At 49.4% G+C, this 17,772-nt stretch overlaps 1 protein-coding gene across 1 annotated transcript in view; it reads left to right on the top strand.

Annotated features, from left to right (window-relative positions):
- The first annotated feature begins 16,541 nt into the window (after window positions 1-16,541).
- Window positions 16,542-17,772, top strand: part of LOC144135387 (uncharacterized) — a 55,159-nt gene continuing 53,928 nt past the window's right edge. Inside the window, exon 1 of the mRNA XM_077668055.1 lies at window positions 16,542-17,373. Coding sequence (XP_077524181.1) covers window positions 17,307-17,373 — 67 coding nt within the window. The 5' untranslated portion in view covers window positions 16,542-17,306. The remainder of the gene's footprint in view (window positions 17,374-17,772) is intronic.

The raw sequence follows: 17,772 nt of genomic DNA, 5'->3' as shown, positions 1-17,772 counted from the left end.
CGTCTTCAGTCTACTCAAACGACGAGTCCCCTGAGCCTGCCGACTAGTTGCTGCCATCGCCGGCGTTCATCAGCAGGTTTCTACACGGAAAATGGTTTGAAGCTCATCACGGTGGTCACTCGCAGAAGTTATGCTTTGAGATGTGAGTGCACATGCGATTGCGCCGACGGGCGGGTAAAAAAGAGGCGTTCGCTGCATGAAGCAAATTTCATCACTCCCGTGAGTACCGCCGGCTTTCGGGGCCAGTATGCTACTATGTCCAGCCTTACGAGCGGTGGGTTAGCTGCACTCGACGTGATTAGCATGATTTCAGGCTCCGTAACACAAAATGCGCTTTCAGTGTTTGAGTACAAAGAGTGGTCTTAGCACCAGCGCGCCTGCTCTTCGAGATGTTAAGCGCAAACATTGGAGTATTGCAGAGCCATCTAATAATTTATTTGCCATAATTGTCATGATTTACAAATTTAATCTATGGTGGCAACCTCCTGCTAATTGCTAGAGCATATAGGGGCGTCTTCATTGTTTCTAGACACGTTTTAGAAATATTCCTAAAAACGTCTTACTACAGATGTTTTAAAGAAATTTCTGAGGGAACGTCTTACCGTAGACATTTTAGAGAAGTCTTGGAGGATACTTCTTGCTGCTGACATCTATGAGACGTTTCGATCTACCGCAAGACGTCTGTAGCCATTTGGAGCAATTTCAAGACACTTGTAAGACGTTTTGTGTTTCGTCGGTTCCTTTCTTTCCTCGAATGTTCAGATTTTTCTGGCGTAAGGATCTTAATCGGGCGACCGTCGGACATAATTGGTCGCGTGGGTAATGACTGCAAGGTCAGTTGATGGGGTCTGCACACATTCAAGTTACATACATTGAGTGAAATAGACTGCAGCAGAGATGTGGGCCTAACATTCAGCTGGATTGCGAAGCGACGACAGGAAGTTCCCAATGAGTAAGCCAGCCTGCCATGTAGAACTTTTTTTCCCACGCAGGGATTTAAATGCATCTCCGTAATGGCAGGGGCATGCTCGCTCCTGTCCTGGCGCCACGTGCGCATGTGCAGTTGTCACCTTTTAGAAGCTCTCATGCGCAGATGGAACCTTGCAGAAGCGCATCGCGTCAATCAGAAGATAGATGCTGCAGCCAGTCGTCATCCGGCCCATAAAATGCGCTGGAATGTTTGCGACTTGCGCTGCATCGTAGATGTAGCCGACGAAACGCTGATGTGGACTGCAACTTCATTGTGAGAGCGATATGTGGAAATGTGCCGACAAGTACAGAAAATCTGGGCACATGCATTTGGTCTTCGTGGCAGTCACGACGTGCCGCAAGGTGCTGAATATGCAAATTTACCGCGGGGAATTTTGTATGTTTCGTACACCCGATTGATCTATGGCCTTCAGAACTATAGTCGGCCGGGGGAATAGTTTTGTAGCGCGTCAGAAGAGTAGTTCCTCAACATGTTCGGGCACCATTACAGCGCACTCTGCAGTTTTATCACAATTGCAAGTGGAAATGTCCCCCTCGTATACCTTGGGAGAGTAGTACGAGGGAAGTCGCAAAGCCTGCACCCACTGTCTGCCACTGTGAAGGTGCAACAGAAGAGAGCTATAGGAACGTGTAGACTTAGCTTTTCGGAATTCAATTGCCGGACGGCATGCAGTCTAAACATGGATGTGCCTGTACGGCTGTAAAAAGGGAGTAAGCTGTCTTCTAGAGCACTCCCTTTTATTAAAGGGAGTGCACTAGAGGACAGCTTACTCTCTTTTTGCTCCTTTCTGCTTGGAGTGTAGAACTCTGTGCAGTCGTCTTACTGTTGTGGCAACGCCGCAAAATTCATTATCGCGAACTATGAGGGGGACGTCGTCCGCGTAGGCGGATGCTTTACCCTCGTGCTTGATGAGAATTATGTGGATTGACGTCGACAGAAGGATTTGACGCAAGACCAATGTGGTGAAATAAATTCGGAAGAAAAATAAATTAGCCCAGCACGAGAAGCGAACCGTCGTGTTCGATTGGACCAGATGCATTTGGTTGGCTACAGACTGTCTAGATTCATCGCATACGTCAGTCGACATTCCTCGTGAGCGCCAAGGGTGAGTGTTTCGCTGCGAGCTTGTGATCGCAACTACTTGTTCGGACAGATCTCGAGCTTCACCTGGCTTGGCAGGTGAAGCGGCTTGCCACAGCTTGAAAGAAGTGTAGACACATTTTTGGCCGCTTTTTTTTTTTCAAATGGTGCGCAAGATTTAAGGTTTAAGGGGGTTTAACGTCCCAAAGCGACTCAGGCTATGAGAGACGCGAATGGTGCGCAAGACAATAGTACACATGGGTCATGACATGGAATTCACCAATGGCAGTTGAATAATCTGGAATTAAATTTTCGTGGTGGCGGTGTTTCAGTTTTATTTTCAACAGCTGAACGATGCTTGTGACGTAAAAGATGATTTTCGGTCCTGTGAGGCATTCTAAAACTGCGCTATAATCTCTGCTTGTTCATTTTTATCATTCCAACTCCTGGGTAGGCTTGTGCAAGAGTTCGTGTGAATTAATACGAAGAAAATAGCGACCTTACTGCTGTTTCTTTTTTATGCCTGACGTGACTTGAAATTGTCTTTTATGTCACAACCATCACTTGGCTGTTGAAGCCGAAACATCATGAGAAAAAAAAATACAGTTGTAAATTATTTATCGCCTCCTGGTGCAGTCCATATGGCTCCCATATATTCTAATGTGCTGTGCATCAATTCAAAGAAAGAAAACAACCAAAATTTGTTGTATCTACTTCTTGAAGGGCTCTGCAACCGTTGACAAGGAGACCATTAGCCATTTCGATCAGATTGTCCTAAAGTGCACGGGAAATGCTCTGTACAAAGAGGTCAGTAGGTTCCAGTGCTGGTTTTCATCCTTGGAAACTGAGTGCACTGAGCTTACTTGGAGCACTACGCAAGTCTCAAAAGCAATCTTGAGTGCGCTGCAGTGTGTGACGCATAGGCCAACACAGGCATTGTGTACTAAACGTTGCTAAAGCCCAGCTAGCACAAACTGAAATATAAGACGTCTTCAGAGCAACTATCTGAAACGAAACAAACTGCTAAGAAACGGTGTGGAAAATCCGTTTTCGGCTGGTTAACATCTTATATCAGTCATATAGCTCGTTTAATGTGCGGGCCAAAAGTCGTTTCTGAATATGTCTAATAGGCGTAGTCAAGGCACTTCTAACAGCAGTCTACAGTACACCTCTTCCGAACGTCGTAAAAAAAAAAGTCTATACTTTGTCTACATCAGGTGCAATGCTGTCGAAGCCAGCGCCACCTTTTGTCTAAGCTAGCGCTACTGTTTGCGCTGCCTGCATCCGCGACCAAAAAGTAGTGCATTATTTCTGGTGAGCGAAACATAGTAAATGCTTTGTCTGCAGGCTTACTTCACGACACATTTGTCATGACCTTGATTAATTGCGCGCTTATTGCTGACGACACGCTGTCGCTTTCTCGTGCCTTAGACAACACGGCCACAGAACAAGCGCGGAGTAACACGCCTCGTTTTATTTTCCCGTGCGGACTATTTGCGTATACCTTTCACAGCGTTGCACCTGATGTATGAAACGGAGTATAGGGATGAGAAACTGGAAGACCTTTTCTATACGAATGGAGGTAGTTTAGATGTTGGAAATACGATTTGTAGCCCCCATTTTGTTTCGTGAATTTTGTTCGTTTTGTTGAGCAAAAGAGCTAGGCCCACAGCAAGCTCGCACTGTGCACTGCACAACAATCCTGCACACTGCAAGCTTGATGCTGGCGTCAGTTGCTGCTATTCCGCGTAGATGAGAAAAATATCAAAGCAACGCTCTTTATTACGATGGGTAAAATAACTTGTCCAAAACAAACGGCACAAGCAGCACCTCAGCAGGTTCCACTAAATGGGTCAGCGGAGAAAAAGGAGCGTATCTGGAATAGGTCATTTCACCAGCACCTGATGCAGACGAACGGTACATCAGAAACAAAAAAAAAAAGCTAAGGTCCCATTCAGGATATTCTGAGACGTGCTACTTTTCCTACTCGCGGTGGCATGAAAACCTGCATGCCCGCGCTTGTTAACAATGTCGCGAAACATTCGTTAGATTGTGGGCAGCTGTTGTGTTTTGGGATAACGTAACAGCAATCTTTATTCTCCTGGGTTACACGTTACACAGGGCCGGCGCTGGCCGTACACACACACAGCACTTGCTGGGGGCGCTCTGCGGCGGTGGCGCCGTCTCGTGCCACGCACTCATACACGCACACACAGGCGCTGGGATGGTGGCGCCATCTCTTGCCACACACTCAATACACATACACAGCACTCCTCCTTCCTTAAGAAGGTTATCGGTAACGTAGGGGCTTGCGAACAGTTCTAGTTGAACGTCTCACAGATGGCATCGCCGCAGCCTCCCAGGTGCTTGCGGTGCTGGCTACGTCTTCCTCGGTGCTTGCAGGTGTACCCGCTGTACTTGGTGCTGGAGTGGCCAAGTGCTTTTTCACTTGGTTGTTGTGACGGCGAACTTTCCCTTGAGGGGTTGAAACCGTTACCATCGAAGTTCCGTTCGTTTCATCAACTTCGCCCAACCACCATTTAGCTCCTCTGCCGAAATTGCGAACTGCAACCTTGTCACCTTTCTTGTATTTGGGTCCCTTTTTCGTCTCTCCGCAATGCCTCTTGGATTCTGTCAGCAACTGCTCGGGTGCACTCTCATTCTCCCTTCTAGGAATGCAAAGATCCAGCTTCGCTTTCATTGGGTATGCCAACATCAGCTCAGATGGTGACGTTCCATTTGGGCGGGGTGCTCTACGGTACATAAGCAGCCATCTCGCTAGCCGGAGCTTGAGATCTCCACCCGTGGTTTTCTTGAGGCCGTCCTTTACAGTTCGAACTGCTCTCTCAGCCAAACCATTTGATGCTGGATGGAAAGGAGCTGTCCGTAGGTGCTTAATGCCATTTTCCGAAAGGAATGCCTGGAAAGCTTGGCCAGTAAATGGGGTTCCATTGTCTGTTACAATGCACCTTGGCAGCCCAAACCGTGCAAAAATATCCCTCAAATGCTCTACAGTGTTTTCCGCTGTTGCACTTGGCACGATGATAACTTCAAGCCACTTTGACTTGGCGTCTACAAGTACAAGGAGCATTTTACCTTCAAATGGTCCGGCATAGTCCAGGTGCACACGTTCCCAGCATGCACCCGGCTCAGGCCATGGCACTGGTTCAGACTTTGCTGGCATTGGAGAATTCTGCAGACACTGTGTACACTGTCGAGCGCACTTTTCGATTTCAGCATCCATACCAGGCCACCAAAACAAAGACCTTGCCATGCCTTTCATGACAACCACTCCCTGGTGCGTTTCATGTAGCAGTTCCAAGATATGCTTCTGGGCAGGAGTAGGCACCACGATTCGGTTACCCCAGTACAAGAGATTTCTGTACGTGTTCAGCTCATCACGTCTTTGCCAGAATGGCTGTAGGGCTTTGTCCGGGGTGCTTTGTGGCCATCCGTCCTTGACCCACCGCAGCACTTGGCTTAGGGCTTGATCACAACTCGTGTAGTGCTGAAGTTGCTTCACTGACACTGTCAGTTTTTCCATGCTTGAGACTGAATTCACCAGCTCTGGTGGTTCAGGTGGATCAGCAAAGAGCACTGCCAGTGGTAGCCTGCTCATGGCATCTGCATTTCCATTGAGACGTCCAGGTCGGTGCTCAATAGTATACGTGTAGGCACCAAGTGTGAGTGCCCAACGCTGGATACGTGAAGCAGTCATGGCTGGAATTGCTTTATCTTCACGGAAGATGCCGACCAGTGGCTTGTGATCAGTGATGAGGATAAAGCTGCGACATAGCAAGTAGTCTCTGAAGCGTGTGACACCAAATATAATGGCTAGTGCCTCCTTTTCCAGATGTGAGTAGTTCCGCTCCGCAGGTGTGAGAGTTCGAGATGCGAATGCTAGTGGGAATTCAACCCCTTTATCACGATGTGAAAGCACCGCACCTACACCATACGGCGAAGCGTCACAGGCTAGCACGAGCTCCTTAGATGGGTCATAGTGTGCCAACACTTTTGCCTCCATGATGGCTTCCTTGCTTTTGACAAAAGCTTTTCGTTCTTCATCTGTCCACCTCCAGTGACTGTTCTTGTGAAGCAGTGCATACAACGGTGCTAGTAGTGTGGACAGGTTCGGCAGAAACTTTCCGTAGTATGACAGGAGTCCAATGAAGGATCTCAGCTCACCAACGTCCTTGGGCTCGGGCGCTTCAATGATGGCTTCTGTGTTTTTCTTTGATGGTTGAAGACCAGTGGCATTGATCTCGTGGCCCAAGTAAATGAGGGATGGTTTGAAAAACTCACACTTTTCCTGTTTGAGCTTCAACCCTGACTCTTTGACTCGTTGCAGAACTTTGCGCAGATTCTGAAGGTGCTCTGCGTCAGTTCTTCCTGTCACCAAAACATCGTCTAAGTAGACTGATGTGCCTGGGATGTCACGAAGGGTTTCTTCCATTCTTCTCTGGAAGAGGGCAGGTGCTGATGAAACACCAAATGCCAGACGGTTGTAAGCAAAGAGACCTTTGTGTGTGTTGATGACCAGTAGCTTACTGGTTTCTTCATCAACAGGCACCTGATTGTAAGCTTCGCGGAAATCCAACTTGGAAAACTTGACTCCGCCTTGCAAGGATGCGAATATGTCTTCAACTTTTGGCAATGGGTACTGTGTCGTTACCACTGCTGGATTCACACCGATCTTATAGTCTCCACAAATCCTGACACTTTGGCCATCTGCTTTGAGTACTGGTACAATCGGTGAAGCCCACTCAGAATGGTCCACTGGTGTGATGATGTTTTCACGTTCTAGACGCTGAAGTTCATTTTCAACCTTGGCCCGAAGTGCGTAGGGTACCGTGCGAGGTCTGAAGTATCGTGGCTGTGCATCCGGTCGAACGTTGATATGCACCTGTGGTCCTTTCAGTGTCCCGCAGCCTGGTCTGAAGATCTCTTCAAACTCCTGCAGCATTTCTTTCACTTTCCCTTCAGTGGTGCTTTCGAGCTGTGTCGCATTTACTTGGCGTGGTAGCAGGTCAAATGCTGTAAGCCAATCCCTGCCGCACAGGTTAGGGCTCTTGCAGGCTACTACAAGCAGTGTCTGCTGACATGTAGTCTTGCCAAGACATACGTCAACCACCAGCGTTCCCTGCACCGGTATTGTTCCACGTATGCAGTTCAGCTTGATGTCTGTCCGTGAAAGCTGCGGCAAAACACCTTGGTGCTGCCGGTAAGTATCTTTTGAGATTAACGAAACGGGAGAACCTGAATCCAACTCCATTTCCAGTGGCACTCCATTGACTATGAATGTCACTGTGATTGGCTTCAGGGGTGACTGTGCACGCAAAGAATGCAGGTAGTACTCAGGTGGCTTCTCGGTCGACTGTACTGCATTCACTGCAGTTGCGCTCAACTTCTTCCCTTTCTCAGCACCAGACAAACAGTAGTTCGCCAGGTGACCTACTTTGTCGCACTTGTAACACCTTGTGTTGATGTGCTTGCATTCCGGGGGCCTGTGATCACGGGATCCGCAGCGTACACACGGCCTGGACTTCTCTTGGCGTCCGGTTTTGATTTTGCCTTTAGGCTTCGGGTCTTGCCCTTTTTGGCCACCGAGCCCTTGCAGGTGCTGCTTTTTCTTGTGCTTGACATAATTCGCTGAGCCTTCTTGAACCGGGGAAGTCGGTATGTCCGCGTGGCCCTTTCGCAGCTCGTTTGCGTTGAGTTCCGCCGCCTCTGCCGTTCTAGCAATCTCCAGCGCTTTATCTAGGGTGAGGCTCTTCTCAACTAACAACCGTTGCTGCACGGCTCTGTCACGAATTCCACACACGTCTGTCTCTCAGCATGCGGTTCAGCGCCGTACCGAAGTTGCAGTGTTCCGCCATTTGCCGGAGCTCGGCGACGAACACCGCGACGCTTTCATTCTCGAGCTGTACTCTGGTGTGGAAGCGATAACTTTCGGCTATTTCCGATGGAGCGGGGCTGAAGTGGCTGTTGAGAATAGCCATGAGTTCAGTAAACTTCTTTTCTTTAGGCTTTACGGGCGCTAGCAAACTACGGAGCGTCGCGTACGTGCTTGTGCCGACCGTCGACAAAAATACCCACTTTTTCTTATCGTCGTCTTCGATGCCATTTGCCTTGAAGAACGCATCCAGCCGTTCCGTGTATGACGACCACGGCTCTTTGTTGTCGTATTCTTCGACTCGACCAAACGTCGCCATGTTTGCGCGGGAACGAAGCGTGCTTCACTTCACTGGCTACTGGCGCAAGTTCACTTGCCTGCGTGCATCACGATGCGATGTCTTCGCTTGCGTCCGGGTCCCCGCTATCCCATCTTCGTCGCCAGTTGTTGTGTTTTGGGATAACGTAACAGCAATCTTTATTCTCCTGGGTTACACGTTACACAGGGCCGGCGCTGGCCGTACACACACACAGCACTTGCTGGGGGCGCTCTGCGGCGGTGGCGCCGTCTCGTGCCACGCACTCATACACGCACACACAGGCGCTGGGATGGTGGCGCCATCTCTTGCCACACACTCAATACACATACACAGCAGCAGCCCAAAACAAAAAAACGGCTCTGGCCGCATCGCCTATTGCGCAACGGCCTAAACGAAACTAAAATTAAATAATGAGACACAAGCAGATCGCAAACTTTCCCGCCTCCTTGCACATACATTATTCTTTATTATCCTAGCTTGCACACCGATTATTCTTTCATCCCGCAACATCCTCTGTAAGCGGCAAAATTATTGAACAATAAGCTGGAGCTCAAGAACGGAACAGTTAAGCGAAACACGCGCAAGGAAATACGTCGATATTGTTTTGACTCGGATGTTTCATGCACCCTCTGCTTGGCGTGCACATGGCGGCTTCGCCTCTGAGAAAAAAAGTAATGGCGCCTCAAATATAGCTCTGGTCCAGTGTAAATAATGTGTGTGCACATTCTGCGCCTGTTCGGATATTGATTCGCCAAGCTTATGTAGTCTCCTCACCTACGAAGGCGAGAAAACTACATAAGCACGGCCAATAAATTATAGAAAGAGCGACAGCATATTCTGTGTACTAATTTGATAAAAGAAGCGAATCAAGCCATACACATGCATGCATGTGAACAAGATAGGAGTACTGTGACAATTTGGGGGCATGAAGGCTCACAGTTCTGCTGCCGTTTAAAACGAGCACTGCTCGGATTACGAGATTGGAGAACAGGATTGTGGTTAGATTGGCTACGTATAAAGACTCAGAGGCAGAGGGGGACGCAGAGTGACCAGGAGGGATTGTGGTTCCTGACTGATAATCTAGGACGCGTGGGAGAGATGGGTCGATCGAATGACACACTCAGCGCTGCTCACCGCAGCTGGTACAGGACACTGACAACGGGCGGCGGGTCATGCGGTGGCAGGTAAGTTCATATGGCACCAGCAAGATCAGAGGGGCCTCCAGGCCCACACCCGATGGTGTCTGCTGCAGTTAGCTGGTGACCTCATCTGCTGCAGCGACACCAGCCCTCGGAGGCATTATATAGTCACTGCGGCATTCAGGAAGCACAATCCACCATAGAGTCACCACCACCACCATCTTTGCCCATGTAGCAGCAGAGCATGAAGACACCGTAAGCCCAGTGAGGCGCTGCAGCTGCAACAGCTCCAGAGGAGGGCATGTGAGCGACGGGGCGCACGTAGCGGTGGCCACAGATTCCTGAAGTCGGACAGCAGCATTGGTAAATGATATACACCCAGAGGGGTGCGGACGCAGCACGGTGGGAACGTCGCGCGAGCAGGGGAAGATCGCCGAAGAACCACTATACAGCGATGGTCGTGCGCGCTCGATGGTCGCTGTACGGCGGGGAGGTCGAACAGAGACAAAGAGTAAGTTGGTTACCGCCGCGCAGCGGTGGCGCGAAGGGATGAACGCGCGATATCCATAGTGCCGCGAAGAAACTGCACGAAAGACAAAGGCAGGGACGCGGACATGGCTGCAGGCACGCGAAGGCCCTCGACGACCGCTGCAGGACGAGTACCGGGCGACGATGAGAGGTCCACAGGGTACTCACGCAGAGCGGTGGTGCGAAGAGCATGGCGAGCGCACGAATGCACCAGCAATGGCCGCCGTGCAGCAGAGAAGCTAGGATACGTGCGACGAGGGGTCCGCTGCTGAAACACGGCAGAGTTGCCGTAAGGATTACGTGCGAACACAGGCGCTCCCAAAGCTACCACCACGTCCACGATGAACAATCTCCACATTACGAATCAGGCTTGGTGCAGGAATTCTGAAAAAATAGGAGAAGTAGTAGTTTTATTCTTGATTGTGCTCGCACAGCCCGCACTAAATGACCAGGCCAACTTGGGCTGCAACGCTACAGGCGGCGAACCCAGCCTGCCACCTCCCATAGGAATTCCAAAGACAGCACGCGCCGTTCCAGGCGTGCATGCACCGTGGAGGCAGCAAAATGGCGGGACCGCCGCCGCCTGCCAGCGTTAAGACAAGAAACTGCCCACCGAGAGAAATGCCGAGCCGAAACAGCCCGCCAGAATTAGATGCGCCTCTCTGCAGAAACCTCTGTCGTCTGTTATCCGTCTTAAAGAGGGCAGTAATTGAACCCGTCCTCAACCTCGTACGTACGTGCACCACAAGAAGCCCGCCAAAATTGAATGCTTTCCTTCAAAACTTGTGTCCTCTATAAGACGACTTAAATAGGGCTACAGCATACATAGAACCAGTCGCCCCGTGTATACGTATATATTGAGGCCAAAAAGCCCGCCAAAATAAGATGTCTTTGCCGCCAAAGCTTCAATCGGCTTTAAGACGCCTTTGAGAGGGCAGAGATAGGACCCGTCTTCCAAAGACCTCTTTTAAGCGTATAATTTGGACAGATCGAATCTTGGCGGTAAAATATTCTTGAAAGCGTTTATTATTGTCGAAAATCCTTCTTATCCGTTTCATCTCTGAAATAAGCATTTTGAAGACTTTGCGTGCTACCTGGGAGGTAGTTGCTGTCTACCTTCGAAGGTAGTAAATAAAATTACTGGTAGTCGCATACTACCTTTAGAGGTAGTGAGTGCTACTAACGGTAGTTCCTGTCACTATCTTCTAAGGTAGCAAATGTTGCTACAGGTAGTTGCTGTAACTACCTTCGAAGACAAGCTGTCGGGCTGGTTGGTGTTGGATCATATTGGTCAACAGCACTTGGACACACGCAGATGTCTCGTGTTTTGTGTTCCGCCCGTGTGTCTAAGCGCTGTTGACCGGTATGATAACTTCGAAGGTTGTAAGTGACATTAAAGGTAGTTGCTGTTACTACCTTCACAGGTAGTAAATGCTAATAAGGCTAGAGAGAGGGTCTATTGACTTGAAAGGCAGAGAGGTTGGCCTGAAAAATGTCTGGCTTGCTACTCTGCACTGGGGAACGGGAAGAGGAGAAAAAAAATAAGGGTAGTTAATGTTACCAAAGCAAAACAGCAAAACAGAGAGCGGTCAGGACGACACGAAACCTGAGGGCTGTCTGCTTTCGCGCAACCCCCGTCCTCTTTTGCTGTTCCGAGCAGATGATGCACATACAAAACGCACGCCGGGTATACAAACAATTTCTAAGTGAGCTCCTGCATACGAAACTACAATCCACCAATGAAATATGAATGAGGTCGAAAACTACATCGGAAACGCATCAGATATGTGCTTCCAGTCACACACTGATGCAGCGCGTGCAGCGACGAAGGAACCGTTACATAAGAAATACGTTTGATGACAGCGCAGCCGCGTTATGCCCAACGCGGTCAATAAGGCATTGTTTCGGCTAACCTCATTTGACGTGCTTCACGTACTTCCGTTGGATCCTATACGGGTCACTTCAGCTCAAGCGCTGGGCTCGCCGCTTGGGTCATAGCGCGTAAGAGTGCACAAGTAATCGCGCGCGGCGAAAGCTTACTACCCGCCAGCTCTTCACGGCGCGAATCCTCATCATCATCATCAGCAGCAGCAGCAGCAGCCTGACTACGCCCACTGCAGGGCAAATGCCTCTGCCATGTCTTTGAAACAATTGAAAATTGGTTTTCAGGTAAGGAAATGGCGCAGTAACTGTCTCACATATCTCATGGACACCCGAACAGCGCCGTGAACTGACGTCGCACAGCACACGGGCGCTTTTTGCGTCTCTCCTCCATCACAACGATGCCGCCGCGGTTGAGTTCGAACCCGGGTACTCTGGCTCAGTTGCCGAGCGCCCTAACCACTGAGCCACCGCGGCTCTCCAACTAATCCTGTCCTTTGCCAGCTGCGGCAACCATATCCCCTCAAACTTTTTGATCTCATCTGCTCACCTAACCATCTGCTGCCCCCTGCTACGCTTGCCTTCTCTTGGAATCCACCCCGTTACCCTTAGTTACCAGCGGTTATATTGCCTTCGCATTACATGCCTTGCCTGCCCAAGCCCATTTCTTCCTATTGATTTCGACTAGCATGTCATTAACTCGCTTTTGTTCCCTCACCCACTCTGCCCGCTTCCGGTCTGTTAACGTTACGCCAATCATTTTTCTTTCCATACTTCGCTGCGTTGTCTTTAACTTAAGCTGAGCCTACGGCGCGAATGCCCTTCAGCAACTCGTGGGGCTGAGGCCATGATGCACCTGATCAGCGAAAGAAGGAGAGCACGACAACGACGCATCACAAAACAGTATAGTTGAACGTTATGTGTTTTCTGGAAGAACACTAATCCAAAGTTAAAATTTAACACTGAATGTAGTTGTGCTTAGAGCGTTTATATAGCGTTTCAGATAAAACTAAATATTCACACTGAAACTGGGCATGTAACGTATTTTTATGTTCGAAACATTTATGTTATGTTTCATATAGAACTGGAAATTAACATTAGAAACAGGCACAGGTATATATATATACATGTAACATATGTGAGGCATGAAGCTTGTACTACTAACAATCCATGTTCACCATTAAAGCGGTGACCATTTGTAATGGAAGTCGAAAAAAAATATTGCAAGTATGTTTCAGTTATGCTTGTGAACGATAACATTAGCAAAACGTTACTGCAATGTAAACGTTCCTAGCCAACAGAAGTTTACTTCAAACACCTATGTACTGTTCCAGAGCTTTTTCCACATTTCAGGAAGTAGTGGTCAACTTCAACAAACAGAACTTTGCAACTGAACCTCTTGGCTTGTGCCAGTCATATATAGTATATTATACAGGGTTAATTGGAGAGACATTAACCCTGTATAATATACTATATATGACATGGACCGCAGCGGCGGCCTAGTCGTTTGAGCATCTGCCTCGCTTGCGCGAGGTGCGGGGTTCGATCCCCAGTGCCGCCGGGTACCCACCGGTGATACAATGGGTGCAAGCTTTCCCCTGTTTGGTGCTCGCCTTCTGTAGGGTGAAATGCTTGGGAAACGGGTGTTTGGCCCCACCTTGAGTAGAACAAAACAACCTTGTACTATGGCGCTCTTTGGCCACAGATGCCCTTGCGGCATAAAAATTCAGTATCAGAAATTTTAGAGATATGGGAGGCCTTTGCCCTGCAGTGGGCGTAGTCCTGCTGATGATGATGAGGATGATAGGGGCTGGTTACATTCTGCGCATTTCTCTATCACCCGATTTTTCAAGCTATGGCTTTCTAAATGAGCTATAACATGTATGGTTAAAGGGCTCCTTTTGAAAAGGTGTGGTGGCGCGTAGCGCCAGGCTCAGATATTTTGTGTCTTTTAAACAATGCTAATAATAATAATAATCGGTTTTTGGAGAAAGGAAATGACGCAGTATCTGTCTCATATATATCGCTGGACACCTGAACCGCGCCGTAAGGGAAGGAATAAAGGAGGGAGTGAGATATGAAAGGAAGAAAGGGGTGCCATAGTGGAGGGCTCCGGAATAATTTCGACCACCTGGGGATCTTTAACGTGCACTGACATCGCACAGAACACGGGCGCCTTAGCGTTTTGCCTCCATAAAAACGCAGCCGCCGCGGTCGGGTTCGAACCCGGGAACTCCGGATCAGTAGCCGAGCGCCCTAACCACTGAGCCACCGCGGCGGGTATTTAAACAATGCTCTTCATCATATTTAGAACACTCACTCTTTTTTTTTCAAACGCAAATTCCAATATTTTTTTTTCTTACCTAACTTAACTCCTTATGTGCTATCCTTAGTTTACTTTATTGCTTTTAATTAAGCACCGAATCCTCAGACCGTTTTCACTGACGTCATGTAACCACTAACCTTGAGTCATAGTGTTGAGCGATGACCAAGGCAGCATCGACACCAGGATGACTCCTGTCATATTCTGACTGAATTCTTAAAAAAAATGAGTGCACCGTTTTTCGGAGAGAGACCAAAAACATGCACACCCGGTAAGGCAGCATCGACACCAGGATAGCTCGTGCCACATTCTGACTGAATTCTTACAAAATATGGGTGCACCCTTTGTCGGAGAGTGACCAAAACGTGCACATCCGGTGCCGTCCCGGACTAAGAATACCGACCACGTCTTCTGATTTCCAAACTCTCTTTTTGAACATTGAAAAAGTTTTTCACCACCACCGCCACGCCCACATCACGTCAAGGAGGCGTCATTCCGACGCCTGTCCTATTCCTTTACCGCGATTTAGACTAAGGGCCACTGGCCCCTGCCAGCGTGACACCGACGTGCATCATCACTAGGTCGGTAGTATACAGCGGGCATGATACCACAGAGACAACCGAAAACCTGATGGCCTTCTGAATCCTCATTACCAGGAACTCGGGACTGCTTCCAGCCAGTGTCGCTAAGCCTAGCGGCCCATCATTTTCTGTTCTACAGCCGTGCGGTCATCTTCTTTCGCTTTTACTTCACGGATGCTGTCAGCGTGCTAGTTTTGATTGTTCAAAGCCATGCGCCACTTGGTGGCAGCCTAGGGAACTAAAAATGTTTGTCCCAAATTCATGGCAATGCCAGTGAATGGCACATGGTGGTGTGTCTTGGTCCCTGGCGAAGAACAATACAGCTTTAAGAAGATTACTCTGTCTTCTATGCTCATCCTCTCAATATTGTGGATTTCATCGGTCGATTTTAATGTTTTTGCCTGTTCATAGCCACTTTGCTAATAGATTAGAAACGGTTTCACTGACGTTCATTACAAAGCAGGCACTGGGCGTCCCTGCTTCTCTCCTTTGGTCATTTAGTAATCGACTCCCGATACGGCGGTCTTTTCTGTGCAAGCCTTTCGTTACTCATGACCTTGGGTCATACGTTTTCGTTGACCAATGACTATTATCTGTATTTTGGTGCTGTTGCTTATTCCAGAAGTTGAAAGTGAAACAAAAAGTCGGAAAAAGAACGAAAAGTGCTATTAAAAGTTCGTCCGCTGTTAATTTCTCCCGGTGTCTGTAATTGTGCCAGTCTAATCATGTGTCCCGTCTCAGTGATGTTTTTGTTACACAGAAAGGAATATTTTAAATGCATGCATCGCTGACGAACATCAAACGCACGTGGTTACTGGGGCGATGCGTGCGCCCCCACTGTAGTCGCGTGTACAGGCACTGTGACCTCTGCCTGAAAAACAACTGAAAGTAGCCCGAAGAAGATGCAAAAGCCTGGCTGGCACGGCTGGAACTGGTCCGTAACCATACACCTAGCGCAACATAAGGCCCGGGGCATCTAGCTGCGCAAGGTATCACGTCAACGACCTGTCGTTACGGAGCGCCCGCAAAAGGCCCTCTGCCGGAACGTTACCGAATATCCGGAAGGCTTATCGTCCCGTGATTACCCTCGCGAACCTTCCCGCCCCGGCAGACGTTGCCGTCGTAATGGTCGGACCCGAAAACGGGATTATACGCTTTGCAGCCGGCTCGTTCGATTGCCCTCTATTTCCTGCAGCCGTCGCACAGGTTGCAGTGTTATATAGACGCTTACTGCGGCCCGGTGCGTAAGCGTCCTGGTAGCGGGCAGGTTTATAACAGACCTTATTCCTCCTCGAACGCTGCCGCTGCCCGAAAGTGAAGAAAAAAACAACAAACTTGCGGGTCGTGGTAAGCGAGCCGAGTCGTGTGCGCAGGGCGGTTGCAGTTAGAGGGAACGAAATGGGGGTTCAGGTTGGAAGCCGCAGTATTTCGGATGAGGCTGCGCTACGAGCGCGATCACGTGACCCCATATCGCCCAATGGGAGCAGCCCCGGAGGCAGAGAGTCTCTCCATGGCGGAAACGGGCCGCCGACTCGAGGCGGCGTCCCGAAAATTGGGTCAACGTTCCAGCTGCGTGGAATCAGCAAAGAAAAGCGAAACCGAACCGAAAAGGATAAGAAAAAGCGAAAGGATGAAAGTAAAGGAATAGACGCCGCTCTCAAGGAGGGAGTGAGGGGGGGGGGTGCAGAGAAGAAAGCGAAAGAGAAAGGGGGAGATTGCGAACTCTTCGAAAAGCTTATCCTCAAGAGAGGGTGGGGGGCCTCCTCGAGGAAAAAAGTTCCCACATTACTGCGACTAGGCCGAGAGACCGCGACCACGCTCAGAACTCACGCACGCACACACACCGTCGCTTTCGAAGAGATTCGCCCGCTTGGCCAACGAATACAGAGAGGGAAAGAGAGGGGCACGCGGACCAGCACTGTCTTCTCTTTTTGGTCGTTTTCTTGGCATTCGGTTTTAGATTTTGGGCTTCGTATTTCGTGCGTTGAGGGTGCCATCCAGACTCTGCCAGGTGCCCTGCAAGACCGGCCTGCGTTGTCTGCTGCGAGTTACGTCGTCTGCTACTTGCCCCTCGGTCGTCTGCTAAAATAGACGTCTTCGAAGACAGTGGTGGTCTTCTAGCCTCCGGGACCCGTACGTGATCGCGTTGAAAGGCATCCGTATTTTTGTCTTTCTGCTTGTTCTTTGTTCGTTAAAATAGACGTCCTGCTAGAGGAAGACGCCGCCTCTGGTTCTGAAATAGACATCTCTGGTGGCAAGAATCTCCGGTCTTCGCGGAAAAGAGCGTCTTCTTCAGCGACCGGTACTCAACCGTCGTCGGGGAGTCGAATCACAGTGTCCGTTTCCAGAGGAGCTCCTGCCGTCCCTCAGACGTCGGCCAGACGCCGCTGCGACAGAAAGTTGCGCGTTATTGTGTGTTGTGTGGTTTCAAAGTGAACGAAAAAAGTTCGTGGTGACCAACGAGGATTACGTGCCCGCTAGTGAGACTGTGAACCGCCAGGTCACTGGCGCGTTGTCTGGCAGGCTTCGGAAGCAGCCGCTGGGCCGGCTTTTGAGCTCTTCGAGCTGAAGATGCGTGTTCCGGAGCACGTCCCAAGGAACGTGACCATGATTCTGCTATGCGCCATCGTCTTAATTGGTGAGTGTTTCCAGCGAGACGCGAGGCTGTCGCCTCTCGGATGACGTTCGTATCGGTCGATGCCCTAAACCCTGCCGCGCATGTTCAAACTGATAAATTTCCTTCCGCTAAAAATGTTATTCAACCTTTAAAGAACACCTAACACTGAACTGCCGCAAACTTTTTCTCAGCTTCACTATTCTTCGGAAGCTACAGACTTCGATGACCTGATTTTTGTTCGGTGAAGATAGCATCCGGACTGAAAAAGTAACGCTTCCTTGTAGTGTACGTAAGGATGTTTTATCGACCCCAATATCGAATACACTCGGTCGATATCTGCGCGCTACATCACTGGCGGAAATTTATTTCCACGGTACCGTGCATCCGGAGCTTTGGACACCGCTAAGGTAAGTAGACGTC

This window comes from Amblyomma americanum, chromosome 5, assembly GCF_052857255.1.
Source record: "Amblyomma americanum isolate KBUSLIRL-KWMA chromosome 5, ASM5285725v1, whole genome shotgun sequence".
NCBI lineage: Eukaryota > Metazoa > Arthropoda > Arachnida > Ixodida > Ixodidae > Amblyomma > Amblyomma americanum.
Note: the sequence above shows the minus strand (reverse complement) of the source record. Positions and strands in the feature narration are given on the sequence as shown.